A 21,796-nucleotide genomic window follows, 5' to 3' on the forward strand; every position below is an offset into this window, starting at 1 on the left:
TAGGGGAGCTACATCTCTTTTGTTCTCATCAAGAAACAATAAGCTTCTAAGCTCATATAATAGGAAGTGAAAATTCTCCAATGGCTGAATCCATATGTCGTTCTCGCTAGACATTTCATTAAGGCTACCCAACTTCCAAGACCTTTAATTTTCTCATTTCCACCTTTTATGAACTCCACGGAGGGATGTTTTTATGTTTGCATCTCAAACCATTTTTGTCTTTGACTCATTCTGTATTTCTGTGTCCAATTTTATCTACATACAAATATGATGGCTGAATTAGTTTGAAAATGCCATCCTTAATTCCAATGGTTAAACAAAGACAATCATGCCATCAATGTCCAAAATGAAGTGAATAAGATCGGTTGGTTTAGGAACTTGTCTTTCCCAACCATTTCATTAAAGAAAGTGAAATAAATTTCTAGTCCTGACCAATATACAGAACACTGATTAACATCAGAAGCTTTTTCTATAATACATACACAAATTGCCAATCTTATTTACATTGCATAATATGAAGGTCCACTGTAACCAATGAATCGCAAATTGCTTTTGCTTTCATAAAAAACAAGCTTTAGGGCCTATCAATCCTTGTTTAGTACGTGGGAATTAACAAAACTCAACTGCCCCAAACTAAGGGAGATATATTTGTTGAGACAATAAATTGCTTATTGCTTTTGCTTTCATTAAAAATAAGTTTCAAGAATCAAGACCTATGAATCCTTGTTTGGTACGAGAGAATTAGCAATTGGACTTCACATCTTTGCTCTGCCTCCTAAGCATCTCCTCTCATGCGCCAGTGCCCTCCTCCTAGTAAAAAAATAGAGTTAAAGAGACAATGATCAGTAGGATAAAGAAACTATTGTCGATTCTTACTCTATATGTTCTAGCAATCTAACTAATAGCAAGACAATGTGTAGCATCATAACCAACCTATTGTTTTTTCTTTCTATAAATAAAAGCAATGTCTACATCATTCTAAACAGTTAAACCATCACTAATAACAATTCAACCCATTCCAAAGTAGCATGCCGCAAAAATAAAAGAACTAATAATAAATACAATCAGAAAAAAATTGAAGAAGTTTACAGATATACTATTTAATCCAAAAGGCTACTTTTGATGGGATTTTTAGAAATCGCTTGATTTTTAGTCCGAAGAGCCTAGATGATTGGGTTACCCAACTACTTAAATTATTTTTGAGATCAATGAACCGCCACTACCTATATTTAATTAAAGGCTATATTAAAGAACAGATATCGTATACCTAAGAAACAACTTCAATGTCCTCAAGGGTTTGCTTTTCTCCCATACCCTTTGTTTGGTTACTGAGAAAGTAGAAGGAAACCAGAAGATTTAAAATTGCTTCTCTCTGTTGGTTTGGCTACGGTTTGTAATCCTCATCTTTTTTTTTTCTTTTTTTTTTCAGTTCATGTATTAAGATGTTCCTACAGAGTTTAATGTTATTTACTTTCTTTTTTTTTTTTTTTTGGAGAAATATATATATTATTGTTTAGGTTTTGTGATGATGGGTGCGATAGATGCCATTGATTATAATGCTTTTGCAAAAATGGCATGTGTAGGCATCTCTGATTCATTGTTTATTGAGTCAAGGGTGTTCTTAGGTCACCTTAAGCTCTCCTAGACACAGCTAGTTTCGGGCCAAAAATAGGTTTTAAACAATGGCAACTTCTGTAGTGGCTATGGCAATTGTACTGGCCCTTGGTCTCTACTTTGTTGTAGTGATGAATGAGTTATGACTGCTATGTCTACTAGGATAATGTCTGTAACTAATCATTTGTTTTATGATTCATGTCAAACCATATGGTAACAACATAATTGATTGATACCAAAAAAAAAAAAAAAAAATTGGGCTAGCTCTTACAATTGTATGCGCATAATTCAACTTTCGTACTTAATTAACTTATTTTTCATTTGGCATGGTGTTCTTTCAGTAACCAATTTGTCTTTCTTCTGTTTTGTTGTCAACTTGGAAAATGAATTGGCTTAATTTTGAATTGTCTTCACCAGGAAGGGGAGGAAGAGGAAGAGGAAGTTATCAAACATAGGCCCTAAGTTTTGGTGCACGGAGCTTGGGCAAGGGAAGCAATCAGGATAGTGGTGACTACAACAGCGTGGTTCACGATGAGACAATTCCAGAATTTTATCACAATAAGATTACAGAGGCAGTGAACCACGTAATTAAGATGTTATTTATTCAAATTTTATTTGGTAATACCAATGCAATGGAATGCATTTGATTATTCTGCACAAGACGAAAGATCAGAATGAGATATTTTTCCATTTTCTGGTCTAAATCTCAAACATATTGGGAAAAGCTTGATAATATGATTTTCTCTATTGGCGTAAAACCACTCACAAAAAACATTTCACCCATCTCAATTCACTTGAAAAATGTCTACTATTTTTGTGTCATTTATATGTTCTTTGAATGAGGAGGAAACAATACAAAGAAGAAAATATCTAGTTACATACCTTTTTGTAATGATTCGAAAATCTGTAACGATCAGCAACATGGCAATTAGTAATGTAAAACTCAATGGTCGAAAGCCTTCTCTCTCTGCTTGGTCGGTTGAGCATTTTAACAAACACTTACGATGCCGTTAACCCCAGCAAGAATAGCACTACGTACACCAAACCAACAAGAACAGCAGTAGGAGGGTCTTTCCAACGCAAACACTCAAAAGACAAACAAAGGAGCCACCTATTCTGGAGATGGAGACCTTGAATTAGTTGAAAGCAATGGAAATCAAAGAGCAGCGGCAATAAAAAGAGCTGATGTGGCAATAAACTGACCTTTGGATTTATTTGTAAAACAAAATCTCTAGGTCGTATTGATCCATGGGCCGATTCTACTCTTCTGGTTCTGGGTCATAGATGAACCTACGATCAATTTGAACGCAAGGGATGTGGGCTATCTTGGACCACTCTCGTCCTTGATCTTTCTTGCAGTGTTCTTTCAGCAGAGGACAGTTTGCAATATGAAGTTGCTGGAGTAAGGGAGGCAGACCATCCTTCGGAAAGGATGTGAACATTTCACAGCAAGCGATGCGAAGATCCAAGAGTGAGGGAGGCAGACCATCATCTGGAAAGGACATCAACTTTTCGCACCAACCAATTCTTAGTTCTTTAAGAGATGAGAGGTATCGAAAGCTTTTGGAAGATAAGCATTTCAAATCCGGCAAGTTATTGATGTAGAGGCTGGTTAGAGAGGGAGGCAGACCATCATCTGGAAAGGACATCAACTTTTCGCACAAACCAATTTCTAGTGTTTTAAGAGATAAGAGGCATCGAAAGCCTTCTGAAGATAAGTATTTCAAATTCGGCAAGTTTCTGATATGGAGGCTGGTTAGAGAGGCAGACAACGTCATTTCTGGAAATGACACCAGATGCAGACATCCACCTCCAAATTCAAGATGTTGAAGAGAAGTAAGCTTTTGCAACCCCCACTCAAGCAAGGCCTCAGTGATGTCGCAATCTCCGATTCCAAGAGATGTTAGGTTGGTGGGAAAGCCTTCTCCCGGAAAGGATTCCACACTTGAACATTTTTCTATCTTTAATTCTCGAAGAGAGGAGATGCTGTGTATGCAGTTTGGTAGGGCCCGCATTTTCTCACAACCGAAAATCTGCAGCTGTCTAAGGTTGCATGGGAGCAATCCTCCGTCCGGTAAGGATTTAAGGTTTTCACAACTCATAATGAGAATTATTTCGAGAGAAGAGTTCTGATGGAAGCTTTTCGCCACTGACTCCAGCATTCTACAACTCTGAATCTTCACGAGTTTAAGTGTTGCAGGTAATTCTCCGCTGGATGTTAAGGATTTGAGGGATGGACAATTAAAAATTTGCAAGTACTCAAGAAGAGGTGTGCTGCTACAACAACTATTGGTATCATTCTCGTCCAGCAAAATCCGTATATTCTCGCAATGCCTTATCTCTAGCCGTTTTAGAGTTGGAGGTAGTTGGCCTGTTGCAATGTGTGACAGCGAATCACATTTATTAATATGAATACGCTCAAGACATTTGTTGTTGTACATCAATGCCTTGGGTAAAGATTTCATGTCATTGCGTGTGGATGGCATACCCAGCTGTGACTGCTCTTTTGCTTCTTCTGCCACCAAAGAAACTAGTTTTTGGCAGTTATCAACGATCATATAACTAAGACAGGGGAGGGGTTTTAGTAATCCCACATCATTTGACCATAATGGCGTTAGCTCCTCACAATTTGCAATCCTTAGTTTTTCTACATTCATAAACCCTTCTCTTGGACATGTGAAGTTCGAAATTCTAGCAAGAGACTTAGAGTTTAGTGAGGTGAAGTCCACCTTACTTTTGCGTACCACCCCTATTGAATTCTCAAATTTTAGTTTGCAAAGCTCCGGAAATCTTGCATTTGAAACCACCAACTGCTCACATCTTTCTATAACAACATTTTGTAGTGAGGGAAGGTGGTTTGGTAAATTCCCCAACAGCTTGGGACAATTTATAATAGAAAGCTCACGCAGGTGTGGAAATTCTCTATTAGGGCTCCACCTCTTCCATTCTTCCATATCCCCGAAATACAAAGTTTCTAAGGATTCAAAAGGTTGTGAGCAACTACCCCCATAAAACTCATCACCAACATTCTTTACATTAGCCATGCCTGCAATGAAAATTTGTTTAAGTGATGGTAATTGGCCCGCTGGTGGCAATGATGTGCACTTTTTACAGTTTTCAATCCTTAGGAGTACCAAATGAGGAAATGAATGACCTTTTAACCAAGTTGGAAATTTTGTACCACCATAGCACCTGATAGTGAGCTCTTTCAAAGACTTGTTTGGATGTAGCATGTTAAGTACGTTTAATTCGTTTGCTCTATCTTTTGACCAATCCACATGGGCGCTCCATTCCAAGCACAACTCATTGAGATCGGGCTTTTCAATTAACTTTGCATCGCTTGCATCCTTGGGTTCAATGGCATTCTCCAATCTTGAGATAATGAGTGTCCCTTGAAGATGCAACAAAGAACCTAACTCTTTTAACGCGAAGCAATTGCCTTTTCTCACAATTAGATTAGACAATGTCTGGAGGCTAGTTAATTTACCTATTTGAGGAGGCATCCCTTCCAGTTTTTTGGCATTGAGAATGTTGAGGTGGCGCAAGTTGACCAAGTTCCCCAAATTTGATGGCAATTCCCCTAGATAAGAACAACTTTTCAATAGCAGTGTTTGTAAGCTGCAGAGAGTGGTTATTGATTCAGGCAAACCTCTAATTCGAGTGTAAGAGAGGTCAAGATACCGTAGGTGCTTCAAATCACCAATTGAATCCGGTAGCTCAACTATGCAGTACCCACTCAAAGAGAGCACTCTTAAACATGGTAATTTCGACAACAATTTAAGAGGAACATCATGAGTCAAATAACAACTCCCCATACTAGATAGCATAAGAGGCATGAAGGTACGTAGACACGTGAGTTCAGAAAAAACCTCGAACTTTTTAGCGCCATCAAAATGGTCACCCAGGTAAGACAAATGCCGAACTTTTTTGGAAATTTTTCCTTTGTTGATGCTCTCAATTCTATCATCCATTCTGAAGCATATATCTCTTGCAACCCATTGGGCTAAATCATTGATAAGATCGTGCATTAGAAACTTTGATTTCTTCATGCTTGACTGTTGAAAAAATGATCTCGACAATAGATCGTGAAAATACTGACTACCCAAATCTTCCATTTGCTTATCTCCTTGTGGCTGAATTATACCTTCTGCCACCCATAACAACACTAGCTGCTGCTCTTGAAATTCATAGTCTTTCGGGAGTATTGCACAATATGCAAAGCATCTCTTTAAATGTGAAGGTAGATGGTGGTAGCTCAACATAAGAGCTGGAACAATTCTACTTCTCTCCTCTGGTATATCCCATATCTTGCTCTTTAGTATACCTTCCCACTCATAACGGTCGAACGTAGTGCGCAAGAGGCCTCCGAGGGTCTTTGTTGCCAAAGGCAAGCCTTTACATTTTTCAACGATTTTTTCACCAATATCTTTGAGATTTGGATGTGCACTGAAGTTGCTTGTCCCTAGTGCATGTTGGGTAAATACAGACAAACAAGCATCATTTGACAATACTTTCAAACAGTAGGCTGGAATGGTACTCGTCATTGATGAAACTCCCTGATTGCGAGTTGTGATGACAATCCTACTTCCAGGAGCTCCTACTAGGAAAGGAGCACATAGGATAGTCCAGTCATGGTAGTTCTCATTCCACAAATCGTCAAGAACGACTAGAAACCTCTTCCCTTTTAGTTTCTCCTTGAGTTGGACTTGCAACAAATTCAGATCAGTTTCGTCACAGCTTGCAGAGGTAACCGATTTTATAATTGCTTTTGTCACCCTAACAGCATCAAAGTCTTCAGAAACACAAGCCCATGCTTTCAAATCAAAAAAGCTTTGCACTTTTTCATCATTGAATAAAAGCTGGGCAAGAGTTGTCTTTCCTATACCTCCCATGCCAAGTATAGGAATCACAGAAACTCCAGCTTCACTACATTTTTCACCCAGCAACAATTCAAGCACAGCCTCTTTATCCTTTTCCCTGCCATAAACATGACAATCATTCATTACAGAAGTTGGCGCCGCTGTACATCTCCTTTTGTTTGACGACCTCTCATCAGCAGTTTGTTTCAAATTCAGTTGATTTTTCCGTGTCTCGATATCATTGAATCGATCAGTGATCTCCTTTATCTTTGACCCCAGCCTACTTTTGATCTTAAAATAACTTGGAGTCAAACGAGTAAACCAAGCAACTGGGGTGAGTTTCCGTACCTTACTTGGGCGATCCTGATTTTCAGCTTTCGATGCTTCAGTGGTGAGTTCATCCACAATGTCGTCGAGATCGTAAGCCAAGTCTCTGAGATCATCCAACCACTCTTTCACAGCCCTGTCACTGTGTTGCTTCTCCTCGGCATCATCAAGCATTGTCTGAATTCTTGTCAGCGTTTTCCTCCACTTGTCCAGATTTTCTTCAAGTCCTGCTCCGCGTACGAAGTCCAAAAACTCGGGAACCACCAATTGATCCCACATCGATTGAATGAACGGAGGGAGAAGGAGCTCTCCCACTTTCTTGACTGAAGAAACAAACGACGACTCTCCTGCAGTGTTCATGGTTTTCTTGGTAGGAAGGAATGAATCAGCTGGAAACGATACAAAAGTGAATGGAATCTTGTGTGAAAGCTCGGGCAGTCTCAAAAGTTGGCCCTGTTCACTAACCCCTTTCCCCTCCCATCCCCTCCCCTCCCATCCACTCATTTTTCCCTGTTTGTGGATGATTCCGTATCGATACAAACACAAACAGGAAAAAAAATCATCCGTATCGACACAAACACAGACAGGAAAAAATGAGTGGAGGGGAGGGGAGGGGAGGGGAAAGGGGTTTGTGAACAGGGCCGATGTAATGGGCGTGCTTGCTGGGATCTTTCTCAATTTGCATATTTTCTTTTGTTTTCTTAGTTTTAATTGTCATGATTATCCTCCCACCTACGTACTCTCACCCATTTATCTACCACAAATTCTGGCTCAAGTCCATCTTCCCTCTCCCCCCACCCCCCGCCGACCACGTGCAGCAACGCCGACCCAAAGGCCGAGCACTGGTGACACAGCAACTCCGTATCCAGCAACCACGGATTTCAATTTTTTTTCCAACCATGCCACCTCTCTCTTCCACCGTGCTCCTCCCTCTCCTCCCTTCACCACCGAATATCCAGGCCACCAAAAGAGGTAAGGTGTTCTCCATTATTTTCATTGATTTCCTTTGATTTCCTCTTGTATTGACCCGCAAATCTGGTGTTTCTCTTCGCTGGCCTCTCCGCCAGAATTCCACAACCTTTCTGGTATACCTTTCTCTGCATCTTCTCATTAGCTGGCTTTTCTCTTCTAAACTGTTTAAATAAAAGACATTTTATTTAAATGACGATACAACTATGCAAGTTAGCTGGGTCAGATATTTTTGTTCTTGAAAGTTAGATATTTTTTGTTATGAATTCTGTGTTCATTCGTGTTCTCTACTTGAAGCTTATATGTTTTAGCAGTCTTATATCATTGTGTTATACTATATGCCCATTGTCCTTTCTGGAGACGAAACTGAACCTACATATGCATCCCAATTGTTTGTCTAATTTAGCCTGAAACGCAAATTCTAGCGTGTTTGAGAATGTGGCCCAATACATTTTCTGTCAAAGTGATCTGGTTTAGCATTCTGGTGTTGCTGCTAGATTTTTTTGGGTGTGCTGAACTTTCTGTATTTTGGCTGGTTTTGGTCTTTGTTGTTCTTTTGAAGAGCTGGCATTGAGAAGTGGATTTCTGATTGTTTGTTGGTGTTGAAGTGTTGATACAGTTGATTAAATAATTAAGCTATTGGGATACATAGATTGTATAGGTTGTTGGTTGTTTGTAGATGCTTTATTTTGCATCTGTGTTCCAGCTCTTTGCTGTGTAGATAGCACTCACGCAATAATTGTTATCCTTTTAATTTTATTTATGTTTTATTTTATCAAAAAAAAAAAAAAGAGAAAGCAAATAAACTTATTTTATTTGTTTAAAATATATGTTTTTTTTTTTAATAGAAGTTTATACTTTTTTCTGTGTTTATGTTACTCTCACCTCTTTCATAAAAATGAATAAAAGTGAATAAGATCTTGCTTAAAGTGTTATGAAGAGTAATATACTTTTAGTTTTTCATTAGTAATTTTTTTTATTCAAATTCTATTGTTAAATCACCACTTATCCCAAAAACTTAAGTTTTTTCTTTCTTTCTATTAGGCAATTGATAATTGTTTTAGGTTTTCTTTGACTTTCTACATTGAGTGAATCCAAATGTTGGCACCCATTTTGATTAAAAGCTGTTCTATCTTTGTGTTTTTAGTTACTTATTGTGGCCAACCAAGTTGGCCCTCAAATTGGTTAGACTATAAACTTTTGTTTGCTTTTTAATTTTGCTTCGACTCGGTGATTGTATAATTTATTGTTTCATTGTTGTTCAACTATGTTGATTGTTTCTAAGTGTATATGTGCCACTTTTTTCTTTGTCACCCACTTTTTTCAAATCCCATTTAAGTTGGTTGTATTAATTACAAGGGATATACTCATTAGGTTGGGGTGCCGGTTGATAAAACATATGAGTTATCACGATTGCCATTTGAACACAAATATAAGGAGGCTTTCACTGCAGCTCTACAAAGAAATGATGTGTCTATTGTGTCTTGGCTAAGCTCCAAGGTAGTTATTTTACTTCTCATTGTTATTGTTCAATGTTCTACACGATATAGGAGCAATTAGATGATCATTTGCTGTTTAGAAGGTGAATAGATGTGATATGATCATTTAAATGTGCTTAGCTTACCCTTACAAATGTTGTGGATGAGAATTTTGGTTGAAACAAGTATTAGGGTTTTGAACTTGTGTAGTATTTTTTGTTATTTTCAAGTTGATCTACGGTGGCTATTGTCAAAAGTTCCTCTCCCTTTGAACCAAGAAGTACTACTATAACTTTTGCAGCAATTAGCATGTGAGATCAATAATGACCTAGTTCGAAAACTGCTTCGATGACAGATGTAGCTAATGCCATAATCCCAACAGACCCGATGATTGCAATGCATGTGCATGTGCGGCTCATATTCGATCAAGTGTATAACATACTCAACCATATGCGGTGCTTGCCTAAATTTAAAAGTGATAAGCTCTCAAGTATCTATCGTCTGATGCATGTCATCAATTCCATGCGATTGGCCTGTAAATGATGTATTGTACTTGTTGTTGACATGTTGTAATGTAATTTTGTTAGTATGAAGGAAAATGGGATCAAAGTGTAATTTTGGTGATTCCACCGCGCAATTGTGGCAAGTTGTTGGAATATGTTTTCTTGATAATTATGGTGCTATGATTCATTTTGTTGTGCTTTTGGTGTTTGGTTGGATTTTGATTTGTGGATATGGAAGTGATATATTGAATGATTTATTAATGATTGAGAGGGGAAATTTATGGTTTGCTTGTTCTTGATGATTGAAAGGGGAAATTTATGGTTTGCAAGTTCAATTAGTTTGAACTAAAAAATTAGTTGAGCTGATATCATTACATTTTTGTATTGGTTGGCCAATCTGCCATATTGAATTTTACAAAAGTGTTAAATTTGAACTCAAAGCAAGCACAATCCTAAATGAAAGAATAATGTGTATGCACAATTGCAGCTGCATATGACACAAAATCATTTCCTCAAGAAATTCCAAAGAATGCCAGCTATTTGCACATGAAATTTGAAGTTCTGTACATCTGCAACTTTTCATACAAATAGTAAAGTTGATCTACTAGCAAGTAAGATGTTAGTTTCCAACAAATTACAAACTATAAAGTTTACATGTCAAATGATTTGGGAATGTCTCTAATAAGTTCAATTGTCTAGAACTCATGATAAGCATAATATTTCACGAACACAAATCCCATCAATTTCTCACATATCCAAGGTCATTTTTGGATATGCATAACTAAAACATCTCTATATCTTGGGGTGGTCCATAGTCTTCCACAAAAATGGAGTTTGAGGTTCAAAGTAAAATCCACTACAAAGAAAAATATATTAATGACAAAGAGAATGTAATTTCATCTTGAACATATTTACATCTACTTGTGGTTCTAAAACCAGACTTTGATAATTTTGGGCTCAATGCTGCCTTCGCAAAGAGATAAAACATTACAGAAGAAAAATTACAAGAACAAAAAGGGAAAAAAATAAATAAATAAATAAAAGACCTCAAAATAGTACCGAAACACAACAACATACATTGCAACGTTGCTTGATCTTCGATTAAGTTTTTACTTTGGTTCATCTTCACTCGGAAGAAGTTTCATCTTCCTCATGAGGCAAATGTAGACGTTCTTTTGATCTTCAATTAAGTTGTTTGGTTCATTTTCACCCCGACGGTGATGAACTGTCAACTGCATACGTACACAGGTCTTGCCTGTATTGATGAAAATATCTTTTCCAAGTCTCTTGCAAAGGCCCTAGAATCAATATCCTTGTTTGTAGCCCCAATTTCAATCAAGACCGATGCCATTGACTCATACTCTTCAGTTGCAATTGATGCCAAAAATACTTCCATAGCAGCCCATGTTTTTGGAGACATACGTCCAACAAATCCTGTAATTTAAATGTATTATGTGTTACATGCAAGAATGCTTTCATGTACAAATGCTTGATGTTAATAATGACGAGAATTAGTTCACAAATCTAACATATTACTTCCATATTACATTATAGTGAATTTATTTCATTAAATGTGCTAACCTATCATCTGAGGGGATATGGAAAGGTTGCAAGTTCCAGTTTTAAAGTATATAGTGTAAACAAGTTTATAAATTAGAAATATAACCTCTGATAATCAATAGTTAAACCACATTGTTGATAAAAACATTAGGTTTAAAACCATAGGAAATTAAGATATGGCAACAATGTAAACAAAATTAAGATATGTCACCAACATATCCTCTTGGGATCCTCTAAGCCTTGCACCATGAACCCAGACATGGTAAATTCTAATCTAAATCAGTGAGAAATATATTATTTAAAGAGGCAAAACAGAGGGGGAAGAAGATATTAACCTGTGCTATTGAGGCTGAAGCAATAGGAGTCAAGTCAACATTCAAAATGCTAAATGCTTTGAATGTCTTCAAAAGGAACTGCAGGAGCCCTATCAAAACAGTTCTGAAATTCTTGGACATACTCTGGTGGGAACAATGTGGGTGCAGATGCTATGAACTACCAATTGCAAGCCAAGTTATTCATTAGTTACAATGTATCTCGCATATAGAAGATAAATTAACAGCAAAGAATGAGAATCACAAAAGAAATTTATATCCTACAGAGAAGGAATGCACTTAATTAAGTGGCCATACAAGTTCGAATACATTTTTTATGGTCATTTAACTAAAATATTTCACTTCAGCCTTAAGAAGTACATCTTACTTTTGTATAACTCAATGATTTTTTTTTTATTTTTTTTTTGAAGGGGGTATGCAGAGAGACAGAGAGAGAGAGAGAGAGAGAGAGAGAGAACTCTTGAAAAAAAAAAAAAAAAAAAAAAAAAAAAAAAAAAAAAAAAACCTACTTAGAGCTCGTCCTAGTTAAACTCACGACTAGGCAACAAAAATAGTTACTTTATCTCAAAATTCATAAACCCAAGCAACATCCAACAAAACACTTAATGCATCTCAGATTCCCCTCTATTAAAGAAACTTTGAACCAGTTATCATTAACCTCATACATTACCTTTCCTACACAATACGTACACTTGATTGAAAGAGTTCCCTCCAAATATATATATATTTAAAAAAAGAAAAAAAGAAAAAAAAGAAGAAAAAAAAAAGAAGTTGCCATTGGTTTCACATAAAAACCCAATTTTCCAATTCAAATAGAACCACAACTAATTGTCTAACTCAAACAAATTAACCAAAGGGTTAAGATTCCTCACAAACAGTGAAAAAAACACTTCCGGGTACGCTTTGACGAATACCCAGTATTGTTCCCTCCTAAGGACGAAAGTGATAAAATCCAACCCAGAAAATAACTAAGGACGAGGAAGATTGTTCATTATGCACTCGTACAAATTGCCTTCAATAATTACAAAACAAAAAAGGAAAAATGAATTACCTTGCAAAGGCAAAATAAAATCGGTTCTTTGAGGACATTTGACGATTCCAATCGATTCTTTAAGGCTATTTGACAATTCCTGCAAAGGTAAAATCAAAATTACATCTTAAAACACATAATAAATTGGAAAAATACAAATTTTTTCGCAATACTTTCAGCTCTTACACTGGGCTGAGAAAGCTAGAGCTAGAGAGAGAATTTTAAACGAATGGAATTGGTGAGACTTGTATGTGTTGTTTCTTGTTTGGGTATAGGTATGTTGCTTTTTCCCCTTGAATGAGTTTTATTATGCAATTTCAATATTTTCTTTATGGTCATACTCTTTTTTCCTTGGCAAATACGACACAATAAAATGATCAGAAACCAAACTAAAAAAAAATGAAACCAGGAAGATGAGAGAATGATACACTAGGTGGGTTTTAAGATAAGTAATAGGAACTACGACTACAACCATATATGTAAGATGGAGGTAAAGCCCAAACAGAAAATGCTGGAGAACGATACTCTGTTATTATCTGAACTTCTTCTCATTTACGAGTTAAATTTGCAGGGATAGGATAATCTTTATTCCTCTAGCGATGCTTATCATCATCAAATAAAAGTCATACTGGAAAACTCAACCCTCCCTCCAACCCCTGACATGGTTTCAACAGCTTGATACTGTAATGTGTTCACAATCTACCAGCTTGATATTTATGCCAAAAGGCTATAAATCAGAAACAAGCTAAAATAACATAATGATGCAAAGTCTTCCATTCATCTACAATTGATCAACCTCTTATCTTGTTCAAACAGTTTTGAATCATAGCATTGCATAGGCAGTTGTGGCTCCTTTATCTTCTGTTATAGAGATAAGTTACACAAAATGAGAAAGATACTAAAATTACACAAAATGATCTTTCAAACTTGACAATATTAGGTCATCCTCCAAACAACGCCAACCCACCAAAAATCATAATCAATGTCACTATTCAAACTTGCACCAACATAACGGGCCTTTGAAATGTTTCCAAGTGACGATAAAAATATCGATGTCCTGAACATATTTTCAAAATTAAAGTTGATTTTGAAATAAATAAGAAAGTGCTAAAAAATTTCTTCACATTCATAAGTTTGTTACTTACCAAGAAAATTCCAGAGATTCGTATATATATTCGTTGTATCAACAAGAGGTGTTGTAAAATTGAACCCATCAGTTACCTAAAAAAAAATATAACATTTAACTTGTCTACAGAACTGCATAAATAGAACATGCAATAACATGGTAATTCTCCACAGCCTCTCAAACAATACAAAAAAAAAAAAAAAAAAAAACAATTGTCCACAGAACTTCATAAATAAAACATACATGTTGCCAGTTCAGACACTTCGATGAAGCAGCTGGTCAAACTGATAAAATTAAGTTAAGCAGTTCATCAATTTCAGTCCTATTCAAATGTGCCAGGCCATTCACAAACTAGAGGAGGGTACAGACTAAATGGAGACCTTTAAAAACATAATAATAATGAAAAGGAACCAGCAACTTTAAAGGTTAAATTGACAAGCAAAGTCCATGCTATGTCTACAATTTTGGCCACGTTAAAACATAGCAAAAAAAGTGCACATCAAATACATCTCCCTCTTAGTCCAGTATTTCATTTTCCCTTAGAACTTTTGGTTGATCTCTTAAAAAAAAAGAAAGAAAAAATCACTTGTTTATGTTGGGAAAGAGTAGAGAACACCCAACCTTAAGATAGAAATGTTGCCTAACAACCCACAAACTACCTCAAAAAAAAAAAAAAAAAAAAAAAAAAAAAAAAAAAAATAGAGACCTACGGGTTTGTGATTGGTTGTGCAGAGGATGAAGCAGCCATGGAGAGAGGTCGAGTTGGAGGGGGAAAGAGCGTCCAGGCGAGTCCAAATCTTGAACTAGGGCTCTCTAGAGCCTCACGAAAATCGCGGTCCCAGGAGGTTGAGGAAATCGACGGGCAATGGTACAGGTATCAGGGGACTTTTTCTGACATTTTTCGTAAAAGGTACAGGTATCATCCCAAAATTTTCAGCCTAAAACCTTACCTCCATGGCATAAAGCAATTTTTTCTGGAGAAAGGAGAATGGAGATATATTAGCTTCTTAAGTCCACACCTCTAATATGCAATTTAACACCTGAAAATGTCTACTTGATCTAAAAAATCAATGACGATCATAACTTTTCACACAAACAAATATAAATTGAATATACACAAAGAGTCACTCAAATAGAACACATTTTTTGTTCAATCACACACACGCGCTTGTCTGTATATAAAATTTTCAAAATATGATATAATGATAAAACAAATATCCAGTCAATATTCTTTTCCCTCCAATAAGATTACAGAGGCAGTGAACCACGTAATTAAGATGTTATTTATTCAAATTTTATTTGATAATACCAATGCAATAGAATGCATTTGATTATTTTGCACACAAACGAAAGATCAGAATGAGATATTTTTTCATTTTCTGGTCCAAATCTCAAACATATTGGGAAAAGCTTGATAATATGATTTTCTATCTATTGGCGTAAAACCACTCACAAAAAACATTTCACCCATCTCAGTTCACTTGAAAAATGTCTACTATTTTTGTGTCATTTATATGTTCTTTGAAGGAGGAGGAAACAATGCAAAGAAGAAAATATCTAATTACATACCTTTTTGTAATGATTCGAAAATCTGTAACGATCAGCAACATGGCAATTAGGAATGAAAAACTCAATGGTCAAAAGCCTTCTCTCTCTGCTTGGTCGCTTGAGCATTTTAACAAACACTTACGAAGCCGTTAACCCCAGCAAGAATAGCACTACGTTCATCAAACCAACAAGAACAGCAGTAGGAGGGTCTTTCCAACGCAAACACTCTAAAGACAAACAAAGGAGCCACCTATTCTGGAGATGAAGACCTTGAATTAGTTGAAAGCAATGGAAATCAAAGAGCAGCCGCAATAAAAAGAGCTGATGTGGCAATAAACTGACCTTTGGATTTATTTGTAAAACAAAATATCTAGGTAGTATTGATCCATGGGCCGATTTTGCTCTTTTGGTTCTGGGTCATATATGAACCTACCATCAATTTCAACGCGAGGGATGTGGGCTATCTTGGACCACTCTTGTCCTTGATCTTTCTTGCAGTGTTCTTTCAGCAGAGGACAGTTTGCAATATAAAGTTGCTGGAGGAAGGGAGGCAAACCATCCTTCGGAAAGGATGTGAACATTTCACAGCAAAAGATGCGAAGATCCAGGAGTGAGGGAGGCAGACCATCATCTGGAAAGGACATCAACTTTTCGCACCAACCAATTTGTAGTTTTTTAAGAGATGAGAGGTATCGAAAGCCTTCTGAAGATAGGTATTTCAAATTCGGCAAGTTTCTGATGAGGAGGCTGGTTAGAGAGGCAGACAACGTCATTTCTGGAAATGACACCAGATGCGGACATCCACCTCCAAATTTAAGATGTTGAAGAGAGGTAAGCTTTTGCAACCCCGACTCAAGCAAGGCCTCAGTGATGTCGCAATCTCTGATTTCAAGTGATGTTAGGTTGGTGGGAAAGCCTTCTCCTGGAAAGGATTCCACACCTGGACATTCTTTTATCCACAATTCTCGAAGAGAGGTGATGCTGTGTATGCAGTTTGGTAGGGCCCGCATTTTCTCACAATCGAAAATGCGCAGCATTCTAAGGTTGCATGGGAGCAATCCTCCGTCCGATAAGGATTTAAGGTTTTCACAACTCCTAATGAGAATTATTTCTAGAGAAGAGTTCTGATGGAAGCTTTTCGCCACTGACTCCAGCATTCTACAACACCAAATCTTGACGAGTTTAAGTGTTGCAGGTAATTCTCCGCTAGATGTTAAGGATTTGAGGGATGGACAATTCCAAATATCCAAGTACTCAAGAAGAGGTGTGCTGCTACAGCAACTATTGGTATCATTCTCGTCCAGCAAAATCCGTATATTCTCGCAATCCTTTATCACTAGCTGTTTTAGAGTTGGAGGTAGTTGGCCTGTTGCAATGTGTGTCAGCGAATGACATTTATAAATACGAATACGCTCAAGACATTTGTTGTTGTACATCAATGCCTTGGGTAAAGATTTCATGTCATTGCGTGTGGATGGCATACCCTGCTGTGATTGCTCTTTTGCTTCTTCTGCCACCAAAGAAACTAGTTTTTGGCAGTTATCAACGATCATATAACTAAGACAGGGGAGGGGTTTTAGTAATCCCACATCATTTGACCATAATGGCGTTAGCTCCTCACAATTTGCAATCCTTAGCTCTTCTACATTCATAAACCCTTCTCTTGGACATGTGAAGTTCGAAATTCTAGCAAGAGACTTAAAGTTTAGTGAGGTGAAGTCCACCTTACTTTTGCGTACCACCCCTATTGAATTCTCAAATTGTAGTTTGCAAAGCTCCGGAAATCTTGCATTTGAAACCACCAACTGCTCACATCTTTCTATAACAACATTTTGTAGTGAGGGAAGGTGGTTTGGAAAATTCCCCAACAGCTTGGGACAATTTATAATAGAAAGCTCACGCAAGTGTGAAAATTCTCCATTACGGCTCCACCTCTTCCATTCTTCCATATCCTTGAAATACAAAGTTTCTAAGGATTTAAAAGGTTGTGAGCAACTACCCCCGTAAAACTCATTACCAACATTCTTTACATTAGCCATGCCTATGATGAAAATGTGTTTAAGTGATGGTAGTTGGCCCACTGGTGGCAATGATGTGCACTTTTTACAGTTTTCAATCCTTAGGAGTACCAAATGAGGAAATTAATAACCTTTTAACCAAGTCGGAAATTCTCTACCACCATAGCACCTGATAGTGAGCTCTTTCAAAGACTTGTTTGGATGTAGCACGTTAAGTACGTTTAATTCGCTTGCTCTATCTTTTGACCAATCCACATGGGCGCTCCATTCCAAGCACAATTCATTGAGATTAGGCTTTTCAATTAACTTTGCATCGCTTGCATCCTTGGGTTCAATGGCATTCTCCAATCTTGAGATAATGAGTGTCCCTTGAAGATGCAACAAAGAACCTAACTCTTTTAGCGCGAAGCAATTGCATTTTCTCACAATTAGATTAGACAATGTCTGGAGGCTAGTTAATTTACCTATTTGAGGAGGCATCCCTTCCAGTTTTTTGGCATTGAGAATGTTGAGGTGGCGCAAGTTGACCAAGTTCCCCAAATTTGGAGGCAATTCCTCTAGATAAGAACAACTTTTCAATAGCAGTGTTTGTAAGTTGCAGAGAGAGGTTATTGATTCAGGCAAACCTCTAATTCGAGTGTAAGAGAGGTCAAGATACCGTAGGTGCTTCAAATCACCAATTGAATCTGGTAGCTCAACTATGCAGTACCCACTCAAAGAGAGCACTCTTAAACATGGTAATTTCGACAACAGTTTAAGAGGAACGTCATGAGTCAAATAACAACTCCCCATAAAAGGTAGCATAAGAGGCATGAAGGTACGTAGACACGTGTTTTCAGAAAAATCCTCGAACTTTTTAGCGCCATCAAAACTGTCACCCAGGTAAGACAAATGCCGAACTTTTTTGGAAATTTTTCCTTTGTTGATGCTCTGAATTCTATCCTCCATTCTGAAGCATATATCTCTTGCAACCCATTGGGCTAAATCGTTGATAAGGTCGTGCATTAGAAATTTTGATTTCTTCGTGCTTGACTGTTGAAAAAATGATCTCGACAATAGATCGTGAAAATACTGACTACCCAAATCTTCCATTTGCTTATCTCCTTGTGGCTGAATTATTCCTTCTGCCATCCATAACAAAACTAACTGCTCCTCTTCAAATTCATAATCCTTAGGGAATATTGAACAATACGTAAAGCACCTCTTTAAATGTGAAGGCAAATGATGGTAGCTCAACATAAGAGCTGGAGCAATTGGACTTTTCCCCTCTGGTATATCCCATATCTTGTTCTTTAGTACACCTTCCCACTCATAACAGTCCAACGTAGTGCGCAAGAGGCCTCCGAGGGTCTTTGCTGCCAAAGGCAAGCCTTTACATTTTTCAACGATTTTTTCACCAATATCTTTAAGATTTGGATGTGCACTGAAGTTGCTTGTCCCAAGTGCATGTTGGGTAAATACAGACAAACAAGCATCATTTGACAATACTTTCAAACAGTAGGCTGGAATGGTACTCGTCATTGATGAAACTCCCTGATTGCGAGTTGTGATGACAATCCTACTTCCAGGAGCTCCTGCTAGGAAAGGAGCACATAGGATAGTCCAGTCATGGTAGTTCTCATTCCACAGATCGTCAAGAACGACTAGAAACCTCTTCCCTTTTAGTTCCTCCTGGAGTTGGACTTGCAACAAATTCAGATCAGTTTCGTCACAGCTTGCAGAGGTGACCGATTTTATAATTGCTTTTGTCACCCTAACAGCATCAAAGTCTTCAGAAACACAAGCCCATGCTTTCAAATGAAAAAAGCTTTGCACTTAGCTTTTTCTTCATTGAATAAAAACTGGGCAAGGGTTGTCTTTCCTATTCCTCCCATGCCAAGAATAGGAATCACAGAAACTCCAGCTTCACTACATTTTTCACCCAGCAACAATTCAAGCACAGCCTCTTTATCTTTTTCCCTGCCATAAACATGACTATCATTCATTACAGAAGTTGGCGCCGCTGTCCATCTCCTTTTGTTTGACGACCTCTCATCAGCAGTTTGATTCAAATTCAGTTGATTTTTCCGTGTCTCGATATCATTGAATCGATCAGTGATCTCCTTTATCTTTGACCCTAGCCTACTTTTGATCTTAAAATAACTTGGAGTCAAACGAGTAAACCAAGCAACTGGGGTGAGTTTCCGTACCTTACTTGGGCGATCCTGATTTTCAGCTTTCGATGCTTCAGTGGTGAGCTCATCGACAATGTCGTCGAGATCGTAAGCCAAGTCTCTGAGATCATCCAACCACTCTTTCACAGCCCTGTCACTGTGTTGCTTCTCCTCGGCATCATCAAGCATTGTCTGAATTCTTGACAGCGTTTTCCTCCACTTGTCTAGATTTTCTTCAAGTCCTGCTCCGCGTACGAAGTCCAAAAAATCGGGAACCACCAATTGATCCCACAGCGATTGAATGAAGGGAGGGAGAAGGAGCTCTCCCACTTTCTTGACTGAAGAAACAAACGATGACTCTCCTGCAGTGTTCATGGTTTTCTTGGTAGGAAGGAATGAATCAGCTGGAAACGATGCAAAAGTGAATGGAATCTTGTGTGAAAGCTCGGGCAGTCTCAAAAGTTGTTACTCCAAGGATTCAAAACTGCATGCTTTGAGGAAGTAATGGGCGTGCTTGCTGGGATCTTTCTCAATTTGCATATTTTCTTTTCTTTTCTTTTTTTAACTAATACATGATTATCCTCCCACCTACTCTCACCCATTTATCTACCATAAATTCTGGCTCAAGTCGCTCTACTTTTTTTTAGAATAATGTGTTTTGTTTAAAAAAAAAAAAAAAACCTTCTAATGTGGTATAAAGGTGAAAATAATTTTAAATAGAACAAAAATTTCCTGAAAAATTGCTTAAAAAATGCATCATGTTGCTTGTGGGTTCGAACCATCATTTGTTTTTTTAAACTCCCAACTCCCAAGCTGAACATCTTCCACGATTTTGTTTAAAAAAATATATATTTTCAGAGAAACTTGCTGATTAGTATTCAATAGTTTAAAAGCATGCAGCTTATCACCACTTTTGACTTATTCATTCCGATACATTGAATTGAGCAACTTTAATTTTTTATTTATGTTCATTAGTTTAAGAGCAACTTGCTTATCATTGAACTTTTTTATTTCTATTATTTTCGTTTGAGATGATGACTTTGACGAAGCTAACAGTGTCGTTGAACTTGTCTTCACGTCAATGCTGTTAAATTGTGTAATATTATGGGTTTCCTTATAAGAGTTTTCATTAAGTTTAAAATTTTATTGTACAATATTATGGTTTCAAAATTTACGAGTCTTCAAAATTATAGAGAGACAAAATTTAAAACTAAAAACGTACTATATTAACTATCCATAGTTGACCATATAGGTATTGCATGCATTAATTTTAAAGAAAATGTACAAGTAAGCTGAAAAGTCATATTACTCTCTTAGATTGATTATTTATACCTCTCTCTTTAGGGTTTGAAACATTTTGAGTTGTGAAAAAATTAAGAGAATCCAGCAACGACATTCAAGAGAAGAACAGAGTGTTAAAATACATAATTTTATTTTTTTTATTTTTTTGAAGGACTTTGCTTTCTTTTTTATTTTTTTGTGGAGGTTGAAGGACTTTGTATTTTATGCATTTTTATAATTAGAATTTAGATATTCTCCTACTATTTTTTTTTCTTTATACTTTTCGTTTTCAACCATGTCTACCTATGGGAATAGATTTTCATAAAAAATGTTTATTTTCTCTGTATTTTTTTCCCTAATGTTTAAAATTATTGGCGTTTTATTTGTATTGAAATATAATAGGTATCACACAAAGATTCATACTAATTTTGTATTAATGCTTTGATATTTAGATTAAACTATGTATTTTTCTTTTCTTTTTTTTTTTTTTTTTGTTTTTATACTTTTCATTTTAAACCGTGTATACTTATGAGAACAAAGATTTAAACATTTTTTAATGTATATGGATTAAACTAAGATAAAGACTTATGTTTTATGGAATATATATATATAGAGAGTAATGATTCAATGCCACCCAAATATACAACTTTTCACCACCTTGCCTATGTGGCAAGGTGGTCCCCCACTAATTTTTGAGTTTTTTAATTTTTTAAAAATAAATTAAGGTGAGGGACCACCTTGCCACATAGATAAGGTGGTGAAAAGTTGTATATTTAGGTGGTAGTGAATCATTACTCATATATATATATATGAGTAATGATTGACTACCACCTAAATATACAACTTTTCACCATCTTGCCTATGTGGTAAGGTGGTTCCTCACCTTAATGTCATCGATATCTATGTCGCCCTAAATATAAAGGTATATATTTCACTGATTTCAGCAAACATTAATTATCACATTATGTACGAGAAACTATAAATATATATGGCATGCA

The 21,796-nt window shown here is 36.8% G+C and overlaps 1 protein-coding gene, 1 long non-coding RNA gene and 1 pseudogene across 2 annotated transcripts; 1 reads left to right on the forward strand and 2 right to left on the reverse strand.

The window, feature by feature from the left end:
• Positions 1–352: 352 nt before the first annotated feature.
• Positions 353–7,244, reverse strand: LOC133880549 (putative disease resistance RPP13-like protein 1). Its single transcript, XM_062319502.1, has 3 exons — positions 2,818–7,244; positions 2,497–2,730; positions 353–810 (listed from the first exon to the last, which is right to left on the reverse strand). The coding sequence occupies exon 1, from the start codon at positions 7,158–7,160 to the stop codon at positions 2,874–2,876; it is 4,287 nt and encodes a 1,428-aa protein (XP_062175486.1). The 5' UTR covers positions 7,161–7,244; the 3' UTR covers positions 353–810; positions 2,497–2,730; positions 2,818–2,873.
• Positions 7,245–7,781: 537 nt separating this feature from the next.
• LOC133880552 (uncharacterized) lies at positions 7,782–9,946 on the forward strand. Its single transcript, XR_009902325.1, has 2 exons — positions 7,782–7,885; positions 9,144–9,946. It is a non-coding gene; the product is annotated as an uncharacterized LOC133880552 (long non-coding RNA).
• A 547-nt stretch (positions 9,947–10,493) lies between these two features.
• LOC133880550 (putative disease resistance RPP13-like protein 1) lies at positions 10,494–20,050 on the reverse strand (annotated as a pseudogene).
• Positions 20,051–21,796: the final 1,746 nt, after the last annotated feature.

This window comes from Alnus glutinosa, chromosome 10 (assembly GCF_958979055.1).
Source record: "Alnus glutinosa chromosome 10, dhAlnGlut1.1, whole genome shotgun sequence".
Taxonomy (NCBI): domain Eukaryota; kingdom Viridiplantae; phylum Streptophyta; class Magnoliopsida; order Fagales; family Betulaceae; genus Alnus; species Alnus glutinosa.

Coding starts and splice junctions, on each gene's coding strand:
- LOC133880549 (XM_062319502.1), bottom strand. CDS start 7,160: ATGAACACTGCAGGAGAGTCGTCGTTTGTTTCTTCAGTCAAGAAAGTG.